Below are 23,805 nucleotides of genomic sequence, written 5' to 3'. Positions count from 1 at the left end.
AGGTTGAGTGTTTTCTTCACCTTCCTGTTCAAGTCATGCCTGGGGCGGGCTGCATGTCCTCTAGTGAGGTCTCTGAGCTAGGCCAGCTTGGGACATGTGGGACATGAGGTGACTCAGGCTCTGAGAAAGGCCACCTGGAAACCAGCCAGCACCGTGATCTAGTAAGCTGAGTTCCACGATCCTAAGAACACTTCAGTACAAAATGGCATTTACAAGAGAGGTAAGGACAGGGCTTTGTTCCCCCTTCTCCTCCCAAGACATTGAATTTTTTATTTTTAAATTTTATGTGGAAACCACTCAAAGTGATAAGTTCCTTGTGTTAAAAAAATATATATATATATTTTGTGGTGCTAGGATTGAACCCAGGGCCTTATGAATACTAGGCAAACGCTCTACTGTGAGCTATATCTCCAGCTCAAGAGTGGTTTCTGTAAAAATCCACCAGCTGGCAGTCCTTTCTCTCCTTCTGGTGTGGTGGCTGGAGAGCCACCTGCCTGGAGGCTGAGGCTGAGGACAGAACTCTAATGCTGGCTCCAACCAGAAGTTTCCATGGCAATATCGTTAGAAAAGGCAAGGCCTCTTAGCCCCGGGCAAATTCCCACAGATGGCACTGCTGACTCTCTTTCCTGGTGCATGCCCGCTCCAGCCTTCTTACAGCTAACAAACACCGCTCTGCACACACCTCAAAACTGTGATTCTCCTTCCTTATTCGGGATGAGTGTGACCAAAGGTAAGAGCACGGCACTGTAGGAGTGTGTGTATGTGTGTGCGTGCGTGCGTGTGTGTGTGTGTGCATGGGGGGAAGGAAGTGGCTTCCATGACAAGTGTCTCCACTCCTGTCTGCTCAGCCTTACCTTGCCTCAGCAATGGCACGGAAGGGTCATCATAGCTACTGTCATAGAAGTCATTACCATCTTCCAGCTCGCTGTTGGCGGGGTTGCCATTGGCAATGCTCTTTTGTTTGGTGGTGAAAAAGGCTTGCATCTTCACATTGTACCTGCAAGTCAGGGGAGGCAGGGGGTCAGGGCAGAGGAGGGTCCCTGCCAACCAGGTGGGTGGCATTTATCTACTGGATCTTGTGCTCCACCCCATTCTGTGCAGTCCATGTGGTTCTGGGCAAGCAGGGAGGTCTTGACCGAGACCACGGGGGTCTCCCAACAGGACCCCCACAACAATGCACAGGCTGGGGACACCTGCTCCTATTGAGCTATGAGGCTTCCTGGAGGAGCAGAGACCTTCTGCCCAAGAAATGACTGAATCCTGCTTACGGTATTTTACAAGTCTGTTCTAATAAAAGGAGTTCAGCTCAGCTTAAGGGACAGGCTCAAAGGAGGCATCGCTGGCCTGTGCTCCTTGTCCCCAGCAGCAACTCTGGTCCACATGGGCTCCTTGGTGGCCCTCCTGCATCATTCACAGCCACCACCACCATGCCCCAAGAGGCTTCTAACTGATGGGAATTCAGAGAGGGAACCACTGAGGACAATTCTCTTGCAGTGTGACAGTTTGTCACCCATTTTAGTTTCATGAAAGCATCTAACTGTGAGGATTCTCATAACCCCCAGACTGCCATCATCCTCCTTTAATTACCCACCTGTCAGGGAGAAGGGAGGCAGAATGTGATTTGGCCATGAATAGTTTTGTGGGCGTTTGGTGGAAAAAATATATAACAAAATTGCCCGTATAACTACTACCCGTGTGTAAGTGCACGCTTAAGCAGGATTAATTACACTCACACTATTGTAAACCATCACTAGTATTTCCCAGACATTTTTATCACCCCAATGGCAACTCTACATCCACTGATCACTTACCCCCATCCTCCAGCCTGCTCTGACCTCTAATCTATGTGTGATTCTATAAACTTGACTCTTCTAGACACCACATGTACATGGGCTCCTGTAGTCTTTGTCCTGGGTGTCCTCAAGGTTCATCCGCTCATCCACGCACACAATCCATACGTGAAGGAATGTGTCAGAATCGCATTCTTCTCTCTAGCTAAGGTTCCTTGGGGTTTTGAGATGATTTGGGTTCAACCCAGAACACAGTGTCCATGATCCCCAGGATTATGAGTGGGAGCCTCTGCAGCGGGGCAAAGCAGCAGCCCCGAGGAGTTAAGCTGCTTGGTGTTTGGAAGAGTGGCACTGAATGATCAGGACATTTACTAAGCCAGCAGAAAAAGACTGGTTATTCTGTCAGATGGGGAAGCTGCCCACAGCGGGGTGGGACAGAGGTCCTTGATGGTGACTCATCCAGGGAATGCTATCATTTTGCACACATTGGCCACTTAACACGACTCCCCTATCTGATTGTAGACAGCACCTCCAGAAGAGTGTCTGATCAACTGTCCCCCATGCTGGCTGCCCCCAGCAGGGCATCAGACAACAGGGGCTGCTCCAAAGTGACTTGGAATCCGACAGAACTTCCCCTGCTCTATGCAATGATGGGAGCAGGACCGGGCTGGAGGGGAGAGGGCACTTACTTCATGATCAGAATGTAAAACACGTACAAGATGATGAGCACCAGGCCTTCCCACCTGGAAGACACAAGGGAGAATGGTTTGGGACCAACCGGTGCAGGGTGGGTGGCAGGCTGGATGTCCTCCCCTGCCCTGGCTGTACTGCCCAGTGCTGGACCAGGTCAATGAGCATGATGCCCCAGCCTGAGGCTGCCTCTCCAGTGAGATTCTTCATGGTGACTGAGAGAGAGAAGGGTAATGGGCCACCTTCTCAACTACTGGGGTACACAGGACCCAGGTGAAGCCCCCACATCCCAGAGACCTAGGAAAAGGCAGGACCAGGGCTGCCATGCCCTGGGGGTTGGGGACTGAACTCTTAGGAAACCAACAGTCACTCGAGATTCTGGCCAGGGACCAGACAGGTTGTGCATTCAGCAGAAGGGACTCAAGTTCCCAGGGACGGGGGGGGCAGGGCACAGGCGCCTCCTGGGCTGTTCTCAGTGCAGTATGGTGGTGACAGGGCCTTTTCCTGAAAGCACTGTTGCTCTTGTGAATGTCCCCGTGGATGAGGGTGTCTGAGCCCCTGAGCTACCTTGTTCATCTGACTGATGCATACGGAAGCCCTGATGTGCCCAGCGTGGGCAACATCATTTGGGAAGTGCTTCTTTCATTTGCATGGAGCCTGCTGACCACCTAGCCACCACCCAACTCTATCTGCACCTAAGGAAACTGAAACCGAGGTGGAGAGGCTTTATCTGGTCACACAGTCGGTTAGGGGCCAGAATGAGGCCAGAACCAGGTTTCTCTGGGTGCACAGCACATAACTGAGAATTCCCACCAGCGGTCACCTACAGGCTCTGGATCATGGTAACGAGCAGGCAGAATGTATGCATATGGATGTAAGATGCATTCACGTGCTTGGGAATGGAGCTCAGTACCAGCCTGGTCCTCAGAAGCTTGTGCTTTACGTATCTTACAGAATTACTTCCCACTTGGATGTCATAAAATGAGTTCTTGTGTTTTCTCTTTAAAATTTTAATGTAATTCAAGTAAATATCAATAAAATATTCAAAAGCATTCTTCTATGAAAAATAAAATTTTATAGTAAAATAATTACAGAGCAACCATAGTTAAGCCATGTGTATCATAATTTTAAAGGAATGGCCAGTAAGTCTGTGTATTTTCTTCTAAAATTTGTTTTGTTTTGTCTTTTTCCTTTTTATCGGTATCGGGGATCGGACTCACGACTGCCTGCTTGCAAGGCAGGTGCTTATGCCACTGAGCTAAATCCCCAGCCCCTAAAATTTGGTTTTTGAAACCAGGTGTGGTGGCACATGCCTGTAATCCCAGCACTCTGGGAGGCTGAGGCAGAAGGATCATACCTTTGAGGCCAGCCTGGGCAACTTAGTAAGACCCTGTCTCACAATAAAAAGACTGCAGATGTAGCTTAGGGAAAAGACTTTGGGCTTAATAATAAATAAATAAGTAAATAAGTAAATACAATTTTGGTTTTGATAGCCCTTTACTTCACCACAATTGATTCTCCCACAAGGCATGAGGGGAGTCTGGTGCGGTGCTGTTTGGTCTCTCTGCCTACGACTCCCCCCGTCCACTCACTGCCTTGTCCTGACCTCTGTCACAGCTTTGTCCCTGAAATAGGTGTGTTACTGGATCCTCCTTGTGCAAAATCCCACAGTTGTGGTGTTGTGATCATTTTAGCTCTGTGATAAATCTTGGCATTTGGCAGGGTAGGAATGTAGAGGGAAATGATTTTTCTCATTTTCAAAGGATAAAGCCAAGATTTTTTAGGATGACCATCCTTTCCTAAGTTACAAGCTTAGGTTTATAAAAATGATTCTACAAATGATTCTGCAAACTCAACAAAGGAGGATACTGGGAACTAATCCCCTCCCCCACATCTGCCCCTCCAAAAGCAATGCAAAGTACACTTTAAAAACTTACCACACAATTTCTTCATCATAGATAAACTGGAAGACAAAAGAAACAACAGCAGACTCATTTATTCCAAATAAAAGACAATGCAGACCCCTAAGCACCCAGCCAGCTCACAGCAGCCTCCTGCCTCACTTTGCAGGAAGCAGCATCCTGTTCCGTTTCTCAGTGACCGTCCTCCACAGGCAACCAGGCCAGCCGTGGGCTGCAACTGTGGCCCTGGCCTAGTGGGGTCTTCCTAAGAGAAGTGGCCTGGGCTTTGTTACAGCCCACCCTGCTTCTGGGTGCTAATCAGAGAGAAGCCTCCGCTCCTTATGGGGACAGAGCTGCTAAAACCAAAGAATCTCAAAGAGCAAGGTATCTATACATAAGGAGTGTGTGTATGTGGGGTAACGCCTTTGGGAATTCCAAAGGGGAAGATCCAGCTTGTATTACTGGAGGGGAGTGACAGTGGGGACAGTGGCAGTCAGTGCTCATTGTGAAAATTAAATCTTAGGTGTCAACTTGCCTAGCCCGAGGGGCACCCAAATGGTGGGTAGGTATCATTCCTGGACATGTCTGTGAGGCTGATCCTGGAAGAGACTGGCATTTGGATTGCACTGAGTAAGGAAGACCTCCCCCCAACCATCTAATCAGCTGAGGGACTGGAGAGATCAACAGGAAGAAGAAAAGTGAGTCTGTACTTGGGATTTTTCCCTCTGTCTCCTCTGTCTCTGTCTCTCTCTCTCGAGGAGCCGGAGAACCTTCCTGCTCTTGCCTTTGGACTTCAGAATTACAGAGGCCTTGGGCTTTGGACTCCAGGACTGGTACCTGTAGACCTCTGTGTTCTCACACCATTGGCCTAGGCCATGCTACATATCTTCCCAGGTCTCTAGCATGCAGAGGGCATCATGGAACTTCTCACCTTAAAAATCACCAGAGCCAGTACCAAACAAACCTCTCACTGTCCATCCATCCATCCATCCATCCATCCATCCATCCATCCATCCATTAGTTGCTTACTGGTTTTGTTTCTCTGGAGAACCTACTGATTAACACATTCAACAACTCCTACCCAGTATCTCCGGCAGAAGGCACAGATAAATGTTTTCTTCAGCTGGGTGGGTGGGGGGCACTCCTGCGACCACCCCAGCATCACTCACTGTGGACAGGAAGGTAGGGAGGAGCCTATTCCCATCAATCTGATCTTGGACACACAAGGGTCTCAATGTACGATGCCAGGGTAGGCAGGGAACATTTTCTGGCCTTGTGTCTTTCTCATGATTGTCACAGTGGGTGGCACACACAGGAGCTGGTTCAGGAAGTCATTTCTGAGAAAATCACCAAGTCAGGCATTTCTGAGAAAGTTCCCAGTCAGAACTCAAGGCTCTGAGGAAGGCACACGCAACAGAACCAAGGACTGGACTGTGTCGGCGGAGGCTGGGGACATTTACAGGGATGGTTTTAGCTCTTTACCCATAGGAGCACCAATGCCATTTAGAGGGACTGAAGAACAGAGGTGTGAAACAATGTGAGGCCTGTGAGACAATTCTCCTGCATGAATTTTCTCTGTATTTGGTACGCGTCTTAAACGTCCTGAGAAATATTCAGCCAGCAGAAAGACAATGACTTAAACCTTGAATGTGACTCCAATTTACAAATCAAATTATCTTTTTATCAAGTTTTAGAAAACACTGAATTTTGCTCGCAAGGCTAGTGTCGTGTAAAGCAAAGGATGAACGCACTTTGATCCGTTCGGGATTTTAGCAGGGGTCATTCATTATTTTGGGAACACATCACGACGTCAGCTGACTCAGCAGATGTCAGTCTGCATTTGTGGGTGAAGGGCTCGGAGACTGTACGGGGCAACAGTTACTTCATGGGATCTTCTATCACCTTCATGCTGAAACATTTATATACTGAAAGATGGGTTAGTTTACTATAAGTTAAGTTTACTCTTCCTTATGAAACAATGAGGGTACATATATATATATTTTTGAAGTTGTCTTTTGGTAGACTATTTTGCCTATCACTTTAATTTTTGGGGTGTGGTAGGAACCCTAAAATGGTTCATTGACCCCACTGCCTGATATGCATGCCTCCTTGAATGTGGGCTGGACCCAGTGACTTCCTCTAACAAAGAGAATGGGGAGAAGTGATGGAGGGCTCACTTGTGAGATTGGCATGGCCTGAGGCCAGCCAACAGCCACGTTGGGCCCTGAGATACTTCTCTCTGGGTAGATGCCTTGACTGCACCATGTGAGGGATCTTGGCCGGGAGGACCCTGCTGAGGCACTCCCAGATTTTTGCCCCAGTACTGCTGGTCTTAAACTGCTAAGTTTGGGGGGAGGGGGAATTCACTACACAGCACTAGCTAACCAATACATGGCTTAAGTGTCATATAAATTGGCCGCATATCTGATGAGGTTGAGAACTGTTATATTCCTTACCCTAAAGTCTACATATGCCTTCCCGTCACCACTTTAAAGCTCTTTTGGCTCAAAAATGGTCCCCTGGGGATGACACATTCCTTGGCAGTGTGTTTCACTGTCGTGTGCTATGATGTCACCCCCCCACACACACACACACTAAGGGACCCCAGGGATCCTCATTTGGGTTCCTCAGCCTTTTCTCCCTTTCTGGCTCCTGCCTGGCTCCCAGCTGCCCTCTTGCTGACTCCGAGCTGTCTTCCCAGTCTTGCCCCTTGGTGGCAGTGAACCCAGAGAGCTCTTCTGAGATTGAGGTCTGGCAGAAGAGCAAATGGCCTACAAGGGGATCAAAAGGGACTCAGAGGAGCACAGTCCTTGAGGTCACCACAAGGACCATGTGCACGTGCTTTGTCCTTTCCAGGGCCTTTGTGTCATGATGCTGGCTCCTGGATTTGTTTGATAACCAAGATGTCAGGTATGAGTTTTTGGGCACGGGAGGCACAGTGGAGGTAGAGCAGGATATGGGGTCTTGCGACTGAGACCACAAGGCAGAGCCAGCACACTCCACAGCTGAGTGCCAGTTACGGTGTTAGGGACAGAGACAGGCAAGAGTCTGGTGCCTTTGCAGGGTGCTGGGCAACCCGATACCTGGGGCTAGAGGGGTAACTCACCGCGATGAGCACGATGACAGAGAGCGTGTAGTACACGGAGTCTCGGCACACAGCCCACCACGTCAGACGGACCACCTGCGGAGCAGGGCAGCAGCTGCTACTGGCTGGGCTGGACATGTGCAGTAACTACCCGAAGGACAAGCCCTGCGGGGCCCTCCCAGGCTACCCGGGCACTGTTATACTTTGTGGAACAGGATGGAACCAAATAATGTTCTCAAGCAGTAGTAAAACTGCCCTGGTCCTCCAAGGTGATGACCAAGCATGTTTTCTCAGAAGCTATAAGGAGCAGATCAGAGGTGCCACTGGTCCCTTTTGGAACAATCGGCCACCCACTAGGCGAGGCAGGGCCTGACCATAAGCCTGCGTCTGCCTGCGGTCAAGTCTAACCTTCCCTGAACTCTTGAGGCTATAGAACAAGGCACCACCAACAAGCCAACTTCATGTCTGCAGGAGGCCAAGGCTGGTATTGCTAGGGGACAAGGTTACAGGTGGCACCTGTGTGTAGTCGCCACCAGAAAGCTTGGGGACTGGCCAGAGTCACTGATACTGCTCACGCCCCTCAGGCCTCCAGACTTTGGAGGAGAAGAAACATCAATTTCACTTCTCACAGGAGCAAACCAGCTCATAGAGGGAAGCCAGTGCCATGGAGTGACCGGCCTGACCTCAGCTGGATGTCCCCTCCCACCTTCCAGAGAGGCTGGTTGCACACAGTATAAGCACTGCCCCTCCAGGCCACGAGGTCATTCACTGACCTGGCCAGCGAACAGTCCACACACTCCAATGATGCACAGGATGTTGAACACAGCAGAGCCCACGATGGTCCCCACCCCGACGTCTCCATGGGTGATGAAGACACCTAGAAAGGGAAAGAAAGGAAGATGGCGTGGTGGCACAGAGCTGTAATCATAGCACTCTGGGAGGCTGAGGCAGGAGGATTGCAAGTTATAGCCCAGCCCTGGCAACTTAGAAACTTAGCAAGATTGTCTCAAAATAGAAAAAAAAAAGGGCTGGAGATGTAACTCGGTGCAGGGGCTCTGGGTACTGTACCCCAGTACAGCCATAAAGAGAGCGAGAGAGAAAAAGGTGGGCAGAGGTGAGAATCATTGACTCTTGGCTGCATGGCTGTCCTATCCATGCCTCAGTTTCCCCACACTGAGAGAAGCAGGTCTTTCTTAGCATCAACACAGCACCATGAATGTGAAGCATAAACTGGCTGGGTTGGGGGACCTTCAGGAACCGGCTCCTCCGATGCTCCTGGTTTTTGTACAGTTCTAGAGATGCAATTCCCATGGCATGAAATTCACCCGTTTTAGGGTACAACCCTGGGCTTAGTCACAGAATCGAGCCACTAAAATCAGGATCTAATTTTAGAACACCCTTATCATCCTCAAAGGAAATCTCACGTCCATTAGCACCTCCACCCTGAGAAACCACCAATCTACTGTCCGTCCCTCTGGCTGTCCAGATTTACAGGCAAGAAGCCCGAGGCTCTGAGCTAACCAAAGCCCCCCTTGTTCTGGGCACCGAGCCTGGGCTCTCCCTAGCCTGCGTCTTACCAATGACAGAGGCAAACAGCTCAGGGGTCGAGCTTCCGGCAGCCATGAACGTGGCTCCAGCCACATCTTCACTCAGGTGAAGTTTCTGAAACAGAAGGGACCCCAGGCCTGAGAGTGTGACATGGGGCAGTGGACAGGACACCCGGACAGTTGGGCAGCTGGGATGCAGGAAGTCGTGGTGGGACCCAGGTTGGAGGGGCGGGGCAGCCTCTCCTCCCTAACCTTGAGCACAAGCCACCCACCCCTGGGCCTTCAACTCAGAAGCCCCTGTCCCTACCCAAGCCATCTACCTGCTGTTCACTCTCCCTTGATGAAGCCTTTTCTGCAGCCCCCAGAGCCAGATGCTCCCCATTAGAGACTGGCCTTTTTTACTGTCCTCTCTTGTTATTTTATTTAGGTACCAGGACCTTGTGCTTACCAGGCAGATGCTTGAGCTTCTGAGCTAAACCCCCAAGCCTTATCGCCCCTTATTCAAACACAGATTAGAGGATGAGGGCATGCGAGGCACACACTTGCTTTCCTGCTGGACCATGAGGGCAGGGACTTTGTCATCTTTGGTCCCTAGCTAAACAAGAGTCCACCAGTGTGGCACTGGTCCCCAGGGCACCATATGAAAAGACTGGTATTATGGGACCTGGGGTCCTGGCACACACCTAGTTTTTGCATCCCAGGTGCAGGCTTCACACCCAGCTACTCACAGAGACCCAGGGCTCCCGTCCCCAGGATTGAACTGGCACAAGACAAGGCTGGGGACTCTTTGTCTATGCCCAGGTGCTCTGGGAGGCCACATGGAGGCCATGAGGCCTGCGCTGTGATCTAGAATATGGACTGGAGGCTTTTAGGGCTCCTCCCCAAGTGGCCCAGGGCAATCCTGGATGCTGGGGCCACCAAAGAAGCCTGGAGCACACTCTCTTCCCTGAGCAGCAGGCTGAAGAAGGGGCCCTGAGTCAGAGGTCTGGGTTTGACACAGGATGTGGGCACAGCAATGATCCCCAGTACAGATGCCCAAACACCTGAGCCCTGCCAAAGAGGAGCATCCCGCAGAACAGCCTCTGCCACCAACGCACCTCCACCAGCTCTCAGAAGAACGCACACTGCTCCTTCCTCCTGGCCTTTGCCTGGCCCATTCCTTCCGGCTGTAAGTCCCTTCTCTCCCTCCCTGCTTACTGAAATCCCTCTTGCTTCTAAAGTCTGGACCTAATACCATCTCCTCTTTGAAGCCTTCCAGGGCTTCTCCCCAACACTGGTGCCTCCTCCCTTCCTTTGGCTTCCTGTCCTCTGATGTCTCATTAATCCCCTTGGTTTTATTTATGGGGAGGGAGGTGCTGAGACCACCATGCTTGCTCATCTCTCTGTCCTCAGGGATGCAGATAACCTGCGAGGGTCCCTGGCCATTCCCTCTGTACAGTCCTGTGCCTCAGTCAGCCCCCCTTCCACAGGCTTCTCTTAATTCCAAAGGGGCAGCAGCCTGACCCTGTTGCTGTGGCTTCCCAAGGCTCTCAGCCTAGCAGGAATCCAAGGTGTGTATTTGGCAAGGATCAGCAGGCTGCATGTCCCCCCGAAGGTTCCCTTGGGGGCAGCACACCACAGCCCACACTATGGCATCCTGGGATAGTCCCTTGCACTAGCACCCAGTGTTTACCTCTGAGGGTGGGGGGAGCTATGGGGAGCCTGTGTGTCACCCTAACAGGTCACCCTTAGGAGGACCCAGTTCCGAAGTGAAAACTCTCAACTGCAGTGACGCTGAGCCACCAGGCTGCACCAGCAGTGAGTAAAATCCTGAGGAAGCACCTGGCCCTAAGGAGCGGTGTTTCCTGTTCAAGCATCACACACTGGCATGATCCCAGGCAGCGAGGAGGCATCACGGGAAGAGGGTGACAGGACCCCAAGTGCCTGCTGGTGCAGGTGCTGCCATCTAAGGGCCTTTTCCTTCTCCGGCCAAGACTAAGGCAGAGGGAGGAGGCAGACTGGGATCTTACACATGGGGAGAAAAAAGGAAAAGTTAAAAAAATAACAAAATAGCTGGGATTTAGCTCAGTGGCATAAGCACTTGCCTGGCAAGCATGAGGTCATGAGTTTGATCCTTGGTACCAAAAATTTAAAAAAAAAAAAAAACAGAAAAAACCAAAATAAGCAGAGGGTGAATGTGGCAGCTTGCAAAGGCTGGGGCAGGGAAACTCATTGCTATGGCCCAGCATCCTCCAGAGGTGCGCCCCATGGGATGCCCAGCCTCACCTGTGGCCTGCAGCCTGCCCCCTGCTGGTTATGGACAATGTGCCTACATAGGTGCGGGACTCCCTGGGCTCCCTCACAGGCCAGGGCTGGCACACAGGGTGCACTGGTGCCAGCATTCTGGACAGCAAATTCCTATCGGCAGTGGCTTCCTCTGCCAGGCCCTGGGAGAAGGCACCACCCCTCTCTGCTGATTAGGCAGCTTCAGGGCCATCTCAGGGCCAACTACAGGGGCTCAGTGTGACGGTCTCTACCACCAATCTCCCCACCCCAGCCCTGACTTTCTTGCCCTCTCGTTTACATGCCATCTGTCCTTTACCATTCTGGGGCCTCACCAAGGGTCCCCAAGTCCCCTCCACCTACTTCACAGATCTTCTCTAGCGATGGAACGAAGAAGTCATCGCACACTATGGCCAAGGCATAGAACATGTAGAGCGCCTGCAAAGGAAACCAGACAGATGGGGTCAGTACGGGCCCTGTCACCGAGAGGGCAATTCGCCCAAGCCAGGGTGCCTGGACAGGCGCCAGGAGACAAGAAAGCCTCCACCACAGAGATCTGTTCACTGTCTCTGCATGGACAGCTGGGGAAGCTGAGACCCAGAAAGGTGCAGTAGCATGCTCAGCAGCAGTGGGGATTACAACAGAGGCCACACGGGCTCAGGAGCCTTCCTCTCCTGGCACTGAAACCTAGTGAGAAATGTAACTTTGGTGTCTGTTCTGGGTCCCTGGCACATAGCTCCTGCAGCCCTCGGTCCTCTGACCGGGGTGATATCACAGTCTTTTGTATGCTGATGAGATGGGAGGTGTGGGGGGCGGGCCCTGGTCACTGAAAGGCCAAAGCAGCATTAGTGGGGTTGGGGCTTTCAGTCTCTCTGTCAGGGGAGGGAAGAGGGGCTGAAGGCTGAGCTGGTCCCCAGTGGCCAAGGATGCCTTAATCCTGCTTATGTAATGGGGATTCTAAAAAACCCCAAAGGGCTGGGTTCAGAAGATTTCCAGACAGTTGACCCATGGGGCTTCCAGGAGGGTGGCACCCCCAGAGGGGCATGGAGGCTCCACCTTTCTCCCCACCCCTCCACTCTGTCTCTTCCACCTGGCCATGTCTCTGCACCCTGGGTGACATCCTTTGCAACATACGGAAGATGTAAGCACGTGTGCCCTGGAGTTCTGTGAGCCATCTAGGACTGAGGAGGAGGACGTGGGAACCCCAATGTGTAGCCTGTTAACCAGTGTGACCGCCTGGCATTGTGGAGGCAGCCTTGGGACTGAGCCCTCAGCCTGCTGGGCCCAGCGCTGCCTCCATGGAGATGGTGTCTGAACTGAACTCAATTACGGAGCACCCACTTGGTGTTCGCTGGAGAACTTACTGGGGCGTAGGAAACCGTCCCTCCCCACACACTAGTGACCAGAGTGGACAGCGGGAGACACAGTTTATCTTCCTCGGCCTTTCTCAGAGAAGCATGTCTCTTTTCTAGCACCAGAGTCTGCTCTCCAAAGGCCAAAGAAGGAGAATGTCTAGATTCACCACTTAATACGCCCCAAGTAACAGCATCCTGCTGAACCCACTGAGAGCATATCTCTTGCTCCCACCCACACTCTCCCTGCTGAATCAAGGGGCTGCTCAGTCCCTGAGGGCCAGTGGGGCAGTGCGTGTGGAAACACATCTGCTGCTCACACTGGGAGATGTGTGTGCACTGGTCCTTGGACTTACTTGTCCATGACTTTCGATATGATATCCATCGCTAGGGCTCAGTTTCCTTATCTGTTTAATGGGAAAGTAAAAGCAGATGGGTACTTTTTATTTTGTACCAGGAATCAAACTCAGGACCGTGTGCCTGCCAGGCAGGCGTTTTGCCACCGAGCTATGTCCCCAGCCCCAGATGGTACTTTCAAAATGGCTTTCTAGCTAAATCTCTGCCTGCCCTGTCCATCTCTCCAGCCTCCAGCCCAGCTTCAGTGAGTTCATTCTTCATGCCACACACTATTGTAGGCATCAGGGAAACAGTGGTGAGGATACCAGGAGAAACCTCTGTCTCTTGTGCCTTACCTTAGTGAGGGGCAAACACAAACCAGAAAATGATGAATCTATACAATCTGAAGAGGGCAAGTGCAAAGGCCCTGAGGCAAGAGTGTCCGATGCCTCCAAGGAACAGCAGAATCATGGATGCAGGGGGAAGGGAGTGGGGAGGTGGAGAACAGAGAATTCGAGGCTGGAAGGTGGAGCAAAGACTAGGGTTGACGGGAAAGAGGTTGGTTTTACTCTGCATGAGGGCATGCACGGCCTGTTGGTAAAAATGAAGCCCAAGCCGAAACACTGATCCCCAATTTCACAAATGATGAACGGTGATGCAGTAAAAATTAAGTAGAAGATGCACTAACTGTGGCCAAGCAACTGGGGCCCATGCATGACTGCCCCTGGATTTGACTCAATAACCTTTGGGCTGGAGCAAAAACAAAACAGTGAGGATGAGGGGGAGGGGAGTGGGTGACTGGGAGAGACCCCGCCCACCTGCAGGTCTCCCAAGGCTGACTTGAGTTCACAGCCACAACATCGCCACCTCCCCAGCAAACTACGGAAACCTTCTCGGGGCTGCAGACAAATGCCTGCTGTGCTGAGGTCTTCCTGCCAGCTAAAGAGGGAAACTTGCTCATTGCAAGGCCAGAGCAGAAGACTCTGGGCTTTGTGAGCCAGTCTTAGTTGCAACTGCTTTGCTCACCTGAGGAGCCCTTCCTTGTATGGGTGTGGCTTTGTTTTAATAAAACTTTATTTATAAAGCCAGGAAGTAGGCTGGATTCAGTGCTCTCGCCATATTTGGTAACTCTGCTCGCAATTATCTCTGTAAAATCACTGATAACCAACAAGAAAAATTCTGTCACAGACTTTCAGAAGCCAGAGCCAAAGGACTGCGGGACCAGTGAATCACACTCACTCTCCTTTCGTGAAAGAGAAGGAGGGTAAAGTCAGAGAATCTGGAAACATAATAACTCCATTGCAGAAAAAATAGACAGGCCTGCTGTTTAAAATATGCCTGCAACCCTCATTTTAAACTCTGATCTTCACTGGTGATTTGTCCTGTTCATTAAAAACTCACGCATTCATTATTCTGTGATTCTTGCTCTCTGTGTGAGGAATTCCAGATTCCACTTGTTAATTATCTCTTTTAAAGCACTAATAGACAGTGCTAAGGGGCTGGGAAGTGAGCTGTAGTTGATTGAAAGTAGAAACTTCACCCTGGATCAGATGCTTTCCCAAACTATTCAGCAGAGCCCAGTAACGGTTCCATAAAGGACTCAAAAAGTACCTTTGGCTTTGTGCATCATGTGGTCTCTGATAAAACTGTTCTGTCTTGCCGCGGTAGCTCAACGGCCTCCATGGCTGGCTCAGCCGTGACTGGGAGGGGCTGTGCTCCATTAATACTTTATAAAACAGGCAGGGTGAAAGTCTGGGTGGGGCTAGAGCTTTTCTACCCTGTCACAGGCAGGAGATCTGTAATTCGGGTTTTTTCCATTTTTTTTTTTAACTTTTTTTTTTTTTTTTTTAATGGTACCGGGGATCGAACTCACAACCGCCTGCTTGCAAGGCAGGTGCTTATGCCGCTGAGCTAAATCCCCAGCCCCAATTCGGGTTTTTTGAACTGCTACTTGAACTCTACTATGTGCCGTCAGGATCTGTCTGTCTGTGGAGAGAAGTTTTAGAAGTCCATCCACGATTCCACCTACAGTTACATCGGAGTGACACGGTTCAGTGGTGGCTGTGGGAATCATGATGGCCCTTACGTTATGTATGGAGGGCTTGCATGCCATATGGTGTCTGATGTCCTGGGATGCATATCCAGTCATGTTTATATGCTGGGAATAGATGGTGGCGTCCCTATTTTACAAAAGAAAATGAGGCTCAGGAAAGAACCCCACTCTGTGGGGCCACTAGGTGTGTGACACTGGGCAAGTCATCTAACATATTTCAAACATCATGGACAAAGTGGACCATTCAGGATCCGTTCTCCTCACAGAGCTGTTACAAAGACTAAGCACATCTCAGCTGTGCTGTGGCTCTGCCACACCACACAGTCTTCACAATACAAGTGTAACGATGTCACACCCCAAGGAACACCTACCCCGAGGATATGCAGCAGGACAGCTCCATGTTGTCGCTCCTTGTTGGAGAACAGGTCCGTGGGGAACTCGTGAATCGCTGGAAGACAAGAAGAGACGGCAGAGTGTTAGGCATCAAGGTCCTGGGAGTCCTCTGGGAGTCCTCTGGGGGTCCTCTGGGGGTCCACTGAGGAATGAAAGAGCCCACCAGCCTCAGATGAGCAGCAAAAGGGGCAGCTGTTTCTCAGGGTGGACCAGGGCTGCTCGGAAAATGTCACTAGACAGAGTAACTTCTGTCACTTACAGAAGAGTTCAGCTCCATAACATCTGTAAGTCAGATTCTATTGTAAGTCTGACGAAATGAGTCTTATTCACCTTTGACACAAATGAACAGCATAAAGCACAGAAAACACACACACATACACAAATCTGTAAGTAAACTCTTTTTACTTTGAAGCACATACACCAGTGCAACATGACAATGCCCAGCAGTCATGTGAGCTACTTCTGCAACTTATTTGCATCTACAAAAGTTCATAATTTGAAATTCATTCATGCCTGTTAAAGTTCGCAACTCGAATGTTTGTAAACTGGGGACTTACTGGATTATACACAGAAAGTCTAGTACCTTCGTGTTGATCAGGTTTTTGATATTCTGGGAACATGTGAATAAATTGGATTTATGGGTTAACATAACAACATGAATCTTACACAATACACTCGTGAAAATTGGCAACTCAGATGTTTGTAAGTTGGAGACTTACAATAAAATATTTCACACCCACTAGGATGGCTACAGTTCCAAAGACAGAGTATAACAAGTGTAGACAATGAAATTCTCACCCACTGATGGTGGGCATGAGAAATGGGACAGCTTTGGGGGTTCATCAGTAAGTAGGGGAGTTATCACAGGACCCAGAAATCCCACTTCCTAAACAGTACCCTGGGAAAACACATATCCACACAAAAAGCTGTGCACAAACGCTCACAGCTAGCTACATTATTCATAGTGGCCAGAAGGTGGCCACCAATCAAACATGAAGGGCTTGAGGACCAACTCTCTAGCTCCTTGCAGCTCTGAGCAACTTGTCTGCCCCAGAATGCTCCTGGGTAGCCCCAGACTGGGTCTTCCTCCTCACGTGCCCTACTTCCTGAGATGAACGATGGAGAAACACTGCACAAATGCATGCCATTTCTACAGTGCCCAGGAAGACATTCCCAGACCCCTACTGGTCCGCATCACATCAGGACACACTGGAAGCTTCTGGAAGGCAGGGGTTCATGCTGCCCGGTTCACCACTGCATCCTCAGTGCCTACACAAGGCCTGGAACACAGTAAGTTCTCAATAAACCTTAATCAATTGAATTCCTAATGGTAAAATACTAATAAAAGTGACAATCTACATCATCTCATCCTATTAGAATGCTCTTACCCTTGACAACCATCTCATGCCTGGAATGCCACAAGGTTCGTGGTAGGCATTTGACAAAGGCCTGTTAAGTAAGTGTCCAGGGCAGAAATCCTTTCTCTGTAAATATACTTTGATGCTAAGCTCTGAAAATGATGGTGTCTCTGTTTTACGGAATTATTATATTTTTTAACATCAGTTTTGCAAAAAGAAACAAAAAGCAGCAGCTCCCAGGCATCCAGAAAAGGCTCCCACTTTGAAACAAGATGTATTTCATGAGGCCAGAGGTGGTGGCACATGCCTGTAATTTCAATACTCGGGAGGCTGAGGCAGATGACTGTGACAGGTTGGCCTGGGCCACATACTGTGTTCAAGGCCAGCTGGGACTATATAGCAAGACCTGTCTCAAAAACCAAACAACAACAACAAAAAAAAATTTAATGAAAAAACAGAATTGCTGCTGCCAGTTCAAGGGCATGCTTTGCTTCCAGATCCGTGTGCACGCAGACCAGGAATTATAAAAGGAGAGACCTGGCACTCCTGTGCCCAGGATCTTGTTTCCAGGAGAGATGGACTGTGTCTGGGACATTCAGCGCAGATCAATAGATGTTTCTGCTGTGAGAATTTGAGACATTTCCTGGTTTCCAAACCAGTGTTGTGAGGGCTGGTGATTTATCCAATCCTACAAATTCTTTAGCATAAGAATCGAGTTGTGCTGCCTCTCTGCTGCTGAGGGTGTATCATCCAGCCTGCAGCAGGCCACGGGTGTGTGTTATAAATGGCTTCGTCCTTGGGTAGGAACGGACTCTGTCAGCCCTGCTGCCTTGCTCTGTACCCTCGAGTGCACGCCAGGCGGCCACGGAGGACAGCAAACACCGTCCGTGGTGTTGATTCTACCAGGAAAGACTGCAGGTGACCAGCAGAGCTCCTAGCTTATGACACCCCACTCCTGGTGTCCACTCATATTCCTAGCACATTCTGAACCCACAAGGCAGGAGCTGTAGCCATACATGTGTCTGCTTTCGAGCGAGGCTCAGAGAGGGAAATGAGCAGGTTGGAGCACCCGGTCACACAAACTGGAACCGTAAATCACGCTGCACTGTGGACTGGATTCCCGGCTCAACTACCCACGTGCTTGTCTGGCTGAGTCACTTCATCTCTCTGGCTCTCAGCCTCTTCAGTGGCAAAAATGCAGTGTGATGACACAAATATCCTCATTGTGGGTGGCATGTCCTGGCATGGACGTCAAAGGCTGCAGAAGGCAGAGGGCCACTTGGCCTCCCGAGTTGTTGACTGGTACTGAGACCAGCTCATCCACCTTTTTAAGATAAGATCCTCCAAAAAGTGGCCAGGCTTTGGGGCAGGGGAGCCTGTTCCTCCACCCTTGCCACCGACAACAGCAACTTAGAAGTGCAGATAGGCCATATGTCCAGCACAGAGGCAGATGGACGGAGGTTTCGGGGGTGCCTCTGCCCCTTTGACCTCTGTGACTCTGGCGTGTTTCTAACAGCTCAGGAATATTCGCTCACTTAGAAATGGGGATCACGGCAGACCCTGGTGCTGTAAGGATTAAGCGAGCTAAGCCAGAGAACTGTCAATTTGTAAGCGTATCCTGTCCCCACAGCTTTGGAGGACATGGTGTGAGAAAGCAGGAGAGAAAATAAAAGTGGGTTCGAGAGGAAAAGGAAGCAAGATACAGGGAACAAGAGAGAGCAATGGATTACCCAGGCCACAAGCGGGAACAGTGTCACTGCATGTCCCCAAGGAGACCTCGGCTTTCCTCCCACTGCTTGCTGAGATCGGGCGCCCTAGGCTATGCTCAAGGGCGTGATGTTTGCATCTCTGCTGCCCAAATCCCCACCGGGGAGGAGGGAAGGATGAGCAGGGCACACACATGGCTTTCGAGGTCATGCATAAGCTTTTAAGCTGCAGAAATCCAGGGCTGGGGTGTAGGGCAGGGACAGATTTGCCTGCAGGTGGAGCTAAGATCAGGGAAGCAGAGATGATCCTACAAACCCACAGATTTGGGGGGGAGCAAAGGAAGGACACCCCTCTTTAAGATTCTTGCCTTTGGACCCGGTACCCAGAGGGACATCACTCTCAGTTCTGGACATGCCCAGGAGTCCTTACACGCTAGCGTCTGCCACACTCCAATTGGATGCCTTGTATATGTGCAGGGCCGGGGGTGCCGAAGGGAGGTCTTCTCGGCCATCTGCCCTCCTGAATATCAGAGGAAAACCTTTAAAGGCCCCGAGGTCAAAGCATCTCTAATCCCCTCACACCCTAAAAATATCGTGCTCAAGGCACACTTGAGTTTTTTGTGTGTGTGCGTGGGAGTGGTACTGGGGATTAAACCCAAGACCTCCACAGTGAGCTATTCCCCTATCATTTTTTATTCTGAGACAGTCTCATTAAATTACCCCAGCTAGGCTCAAACTTGTGTTCTTCTTGCCCCAGCTTCTCAGAATGCTGGGATAACAGGCGTATGACATCATGGCCAGTGGCATTTGTGGTTTTGTTAATATACAAAAAGGCACAGAGATGATGTTCTGAATTATGTTTCCCTTAGAGACATTATAGTTTTGCTTACACTGGTGCCAGTTCTCAAAATGAATGAATTTATTCCAAGGTACCCAATCTATAGACAATGGGCTGTCTGGGGACCATCAAATGAAATTCTGTGTATCCAGAGCATCTTGGGCAGGGAACCTTCATCTCAGAGAGTGACCTGACATTCAGAGGGCACCAAAGGTGTTTAGGAAGCAGTGGGTTGGAAAATATCAAAAGGATAAATGTCAATATATGTTTCATAAGCATTCTACACAGGCACTAGGGGAGGTGGATGTGTACTTACATCGTGTCTGCCTGTCTGGCCTGGGGTGGATGCACAGATAAACATATGATGGACAAGCTTGCCATAATGGAGAAGAGTGACCCAAACCAGCAGTGACTGACTTAGGGGAGGCTGATGCCACATAGCAAGCCCACGAAGATGGTGGTGTCCACATCAAGTTGCAGTACTAACTGTTCAAAGCTCTTGAGTCTCCAGGAAATCCTGAGCAGCTCATGCTTCCCATTTTGTAGCAGAAGGAGAGGCTCTGAGTGGCTAAAGGATTCACCTATAGTCATGCAGCCAGTTTGGAATGGTGAGAGAAGTAGCTGAGTTAAGGGCTCAACCAATGCCAGGCCCCTTGGGTACTGAGGTTTTACCCACAATAGGAATGCCTCTCAGGGCCAACGTCTGATTCCTTGGAATTAGGGTTCATGGCAAGAACTGTGCTCTCAAGACAAATAGTGCACTGGCATGTATCCATGCAATCTATCCAGGCATCCACACAGGTCCACCCATGCATCTACTCATGCATCCATCCATTCACCCATCCACCCATGCATCCATCCATCATCTAGGCATGCATGCAATGCGTCCGCCATTCATCCATTTTACACACAGTAACTTAGTCTTTGTAGGATGTAGTTCTATGATTTTGAAAAATGCATAGTCATATACCTATCACCATATAAAATAGTTCCATCACCCCCAAAATTCCCTTGCACTGGCTTTTTATAGCCAACTCCCTGCTGCTCCCCAGGCCCTGGCAATCCCACATCTGTTCTCTCTCTGGTGTCTTCTCCAAAATGTCCTACTAAAGGAGTCATGTCATATGCAGCCTTTCTGGTTGGCATCTTACCTTTAGAAAAATGCTCAGAGATTTACATGTGTTGTGGGAGCTGACCCTGAAATGTTCCCAACTAGCTTCTTTGACCCCTCCTGCTCCTCCCATGACTCAGTCTCCCGTAGGGGTTCCCTTTCCTCTTCAGAACCCTTCAATGCTGGTGTCCTTGGGGCTTGTCTCCAACCATCTTCTCTCTCGACTCATTTTCCTTGGCTTCTCCTTTTCAGTCTCCACAGTTTCCTAAATTTCATTCTTTAGTTTCCTAAATTTCTTTCTTTCCTGAGCTCAAGACCTTACATATCTAGCAGTCAATCAAATATGACAGTGAATGGCTGACTACCAATCTTGGTTAGCAGGAAAGAAATCCACATGGTGTCCTCAATACTTCCTCCCTCTCTGAGACGGGTGGACAGGCCAAGAGGCATTGAATATCCGTCTCAGCACCTTGAATCACATAGATCCTCCTGCGGAGGACACTGGCTGGGCCCTGCCTGGTCATATACGATCAGTCCTGTTTCTCATTGTGAGGAGCCCCAGCGCCCTTGCACCTATGGTTCTGACCATAAAGTGCGTTCTGTCAGGCTACAGGGTTTGAGGGCAGGAAAGAGGTGCAGTGCTCTTGCTGTCGTTTCCAGGGGCAGTCAAGGCCACAGAGTGTCACTGAGGGACTCTACTTGCCGTGGTACCCACTGACTTATTTCTGAGCGGGACTTTTTAATTTGAGCATTCCATGTTCCATTTATCTTTGCCCATTCAGGCTGCATTCCTGACACGTTAGGAGGCTGGGACAGCCAGGATCAAGGTCTTACTTTCTTTCGTGGTGGAAGGGAACAGGCAGCTCCTGGAACCGCTTTTGTAAGGGCCTTAATCCCAATTGTAAAGGCAGAGTGAGTCCTCATGACCTAGTCACCCCTGAGATGCCACCTCCTAATGCCGTCGCCTTGGGGGGTTAAGTTTCCCTACGGAATTTGAGGAAGGGCACAAACATTTCTTTCCTACAAATTTGTATGCATCTAATTCCTTGAGTTAAACTCCTTTCTGTGTAAATTACTGAGGCTGCTTCTATGCCCCACAGAGAACATGAGCTGATACACACACCTCCCCATCACCCAGGGCTCCGTAGGGGCCTGGCCATCCCTCAGGGGCTGCCGCAGCCCTCCCCCTGCACCCCCACCCTGCAGCATCTCTGTCCGGACCATTGCATGCATCTGCTAACCAGCATCCCAAATCCTTTTGCAATTTGCTTCTGTCTATTTAAAACACAGCATCCAAACAGCCTGTCCACGCATAAAGGAGATAAACCCCAAACCTTGCCTGTCTGGCCTGCAGCCATGCCTTGGCTCTTTCCAAACTGCCCCGCAACCACCATACAGTGATTCTCTGAGGACAGAACACTGTCGACAGAGATGTGCTTTCTGGTTGATGCCGATCTTTCTTAGACCTTTCAATTAGTTGACTCTCTTTAGGGAATATAAACTGTGAATTTAATTTTTTTTAAAAGAAACTGACTCCAAATTGCTTTTTACCCTGGCTAAAAATAACCATGCATTCTAAGCCCTGACGTAGGAAACTAGGAAAACTAGATTGGAAGGCTGGAGAGTCATTTAAATAGCTTCCAATTTCTATCATTTCAACTTATATAACGTATGTGTTTTAGAAACCACCCAGGCATCAGGAATCAAAAGCAAAAGATTGTAATTTTTTTCCCTCCTTAATTCTCTGATTTAAAATAACTTTGCTAAGAATCTAATACCTTTCATGGGTAACAGTTGGTATGTCTCTGTTTTACCCCATCACCCTCCTAGTCCCAAACAGGAGTAAATATAATTAGATTAAATGATGGGCTTAACCAGCCTGAAAAGGAGTCTAAAATCCTATCTTTCTTTCAGTACGTTCCTAAAGAGATTATGCACTGCAAAAATAAAAATATGATCAGAAGCCTCAGCAATAGGATTGTTCCTTCCAAGAGCAGCCATGGAATTTTACAACTGGACCAGGCTCCAGATGCTACGTGGCTCCGTTCTCCCCCTAGGAGGGATTTGGGGTCATCAGTGTCACAGGAGCAGTGGTTACCCACTGCTGTTCCAGTGTCCCCTCTCTCCCTGCACTGACGCTGATATCCTTGCCCTGCTCCGTGAAAACTCCTTGAGTCTCCAACTTGAAAGGGGAGGACACTGTTGTCCAGAGAGGTCAGTTGTCCTACTCAGCCTCACAGGTAGTGAGCTGCACACCTGCAAGGGCCCGAATACACAAATGGAGACAAAGAGCCAAAATCAAATCTGATATAAATTAATGGCCCTCTGTATTTTGCCACAGGGACAGAGAGATGACTATACACCAACCAGAGAAAGCCGAAGGGGCTCCCATGGCGAGCTGAATGCTGTCCTCCCAAATTCGGTCTCCTTTCTTACCACCGAGACCCTGAAACTAAGATCCTATTTGGAAATAGTGTTATAATTTTCTTGAGCTATCAAAACAAAATGCCAAAGACTGAGCATATTAAACAAGAGAAAAAATTATATTCTCATGTTTCTGGAGGCTCTGAGTCTAAGATCTAGGTGCTGACCGAAGCGACTTCTGGTGAGATCCCTGCTCACCTGCAAATAGCCACCTTCTCTGTGTACACTCCTCGTGTCTCCTCCTTTTTTTTTATTTTTTTAAGGACGCCAATCCTATTTGATTAGGGTCCCAGCCTTATGACTTTATTTAATGTTGCTGTCTCCCTAAAGATCCCATAGTCAGTATCCTCACCCGAGAGAATCTGGGCTTCTGGGGCTGGGGATTTAGCTCAACGGCTAAGTACCTGCTTTGCAAGCAGGCAGTCGTGAGTTCGATCCCTGGTACCCATAAAAAAAAAAAAAAAAAAGACCAAAAAAAAAAAAAAAAAAAGAAAAAGAAAGAGAATCCGGGCTTCAGTGTATGAATGAGGGCAGAGGGATACAGTTCAGTCTGTAACAGAACACAAGATCTTTATGTGATGCTACACTGAGTTGGCTCATACTAAATCAGGGCATCCTTTTAAGAAAAGGAGAGGACACAGAGATAAAACAGGTTATCGGACAGCAAGGGCAGAGATTGGAGTGAAGCATCTAGAAGCCAAGTGACACCAAGAATTGCCAGCAGCCACCAGAAGCCAGTAGACAGGCATGAAAGATTCTCCTCCTGGAGGACAGGAGGACCAAAGTAGCCTGTATGAGCACCTTGCTTTCCAACCTGGAGCCTCCTGGGCCGGGAGAGAACAAGTCATTGTTGTAAGTCACCTCGCGTGTGATTGCTTCAGCAGAGTTGGGACAGGAGTACACGCTCATCACTGAGACGAAATGCCCTGCTTCTGGCCCACCACCTCCACTTCCCCACA

At 49.6% G+C, this 23,805-nt stretch overlaps 1 protein-coding gene across 3 annotated transcripts in view; it reads right to left on the bottom strand.

The window, feature by feature from the left end:
• The window catches only part of Slc24a4 (solute carrier family 24 member 4), a 154,100-nt gene that overhangs the window by 33,552 nt on the left and 96,743 nt on the right, over window positions 1-23,805 (bottom strand). For 2 of the 3 annotated variants that reach the window (XM_063241431.1, XM_023561883.2), the window contains 8 exons: window positions 15,388-15,464; window positions 11,639-11,713; window positions 9,044-9,128; window positions 8,240-8,343; window positions 7,488-7,562; window positions 4,418-4,443; window positions 2,480-2,533; window positions 855-997 (listed from right to left, as the gene is read on the bottom strand). In XM_063241431.1, coding sequence (XP_063097501.1) covers window positions 855-997; window positions 2,480-2,533; window positions 4,418-4,443; window positions 7,488-7,562; window positions 8,240-8,343; window positions 9,044-9,128; window positions 11,639-11,713; window positions 15,388-15,464 — 639 coding nt within the window. The remainder of the gene's footprint in view (window positions 1-854; window positions 998-2,479; window positions 2,534-4,417; window positions 4,444-7,487; window positions 7,563-8,239; window positions 8,344-9,043; window positions 9,129-11,638; window positions 11,714-15,387; window positions 15,465-23,805) is intronic. The other variant, XM_023561884.2, reaches the window with a different exon arrangement.

The sequence above is a fragment of the Cavia porcellus genome, unplaced genomic scaffold, assembly GCF_034190915.1.
Source record: "Cavia porcellus strain 051 isolate PalLab524CR breed Dunkin Hartley unplaced genomic scaffold, mCavPor4.1 scaffold_31, whole genome shotgun sequence".
NCBI lineage: Eukaryota > Metazoa > Chordata > Mammalia > Rodentia > Caviidae > Cavia > Cavia porcellus.
This window is presented reverse-complemented; position numbering and strand designations above follow the sequence as displayed.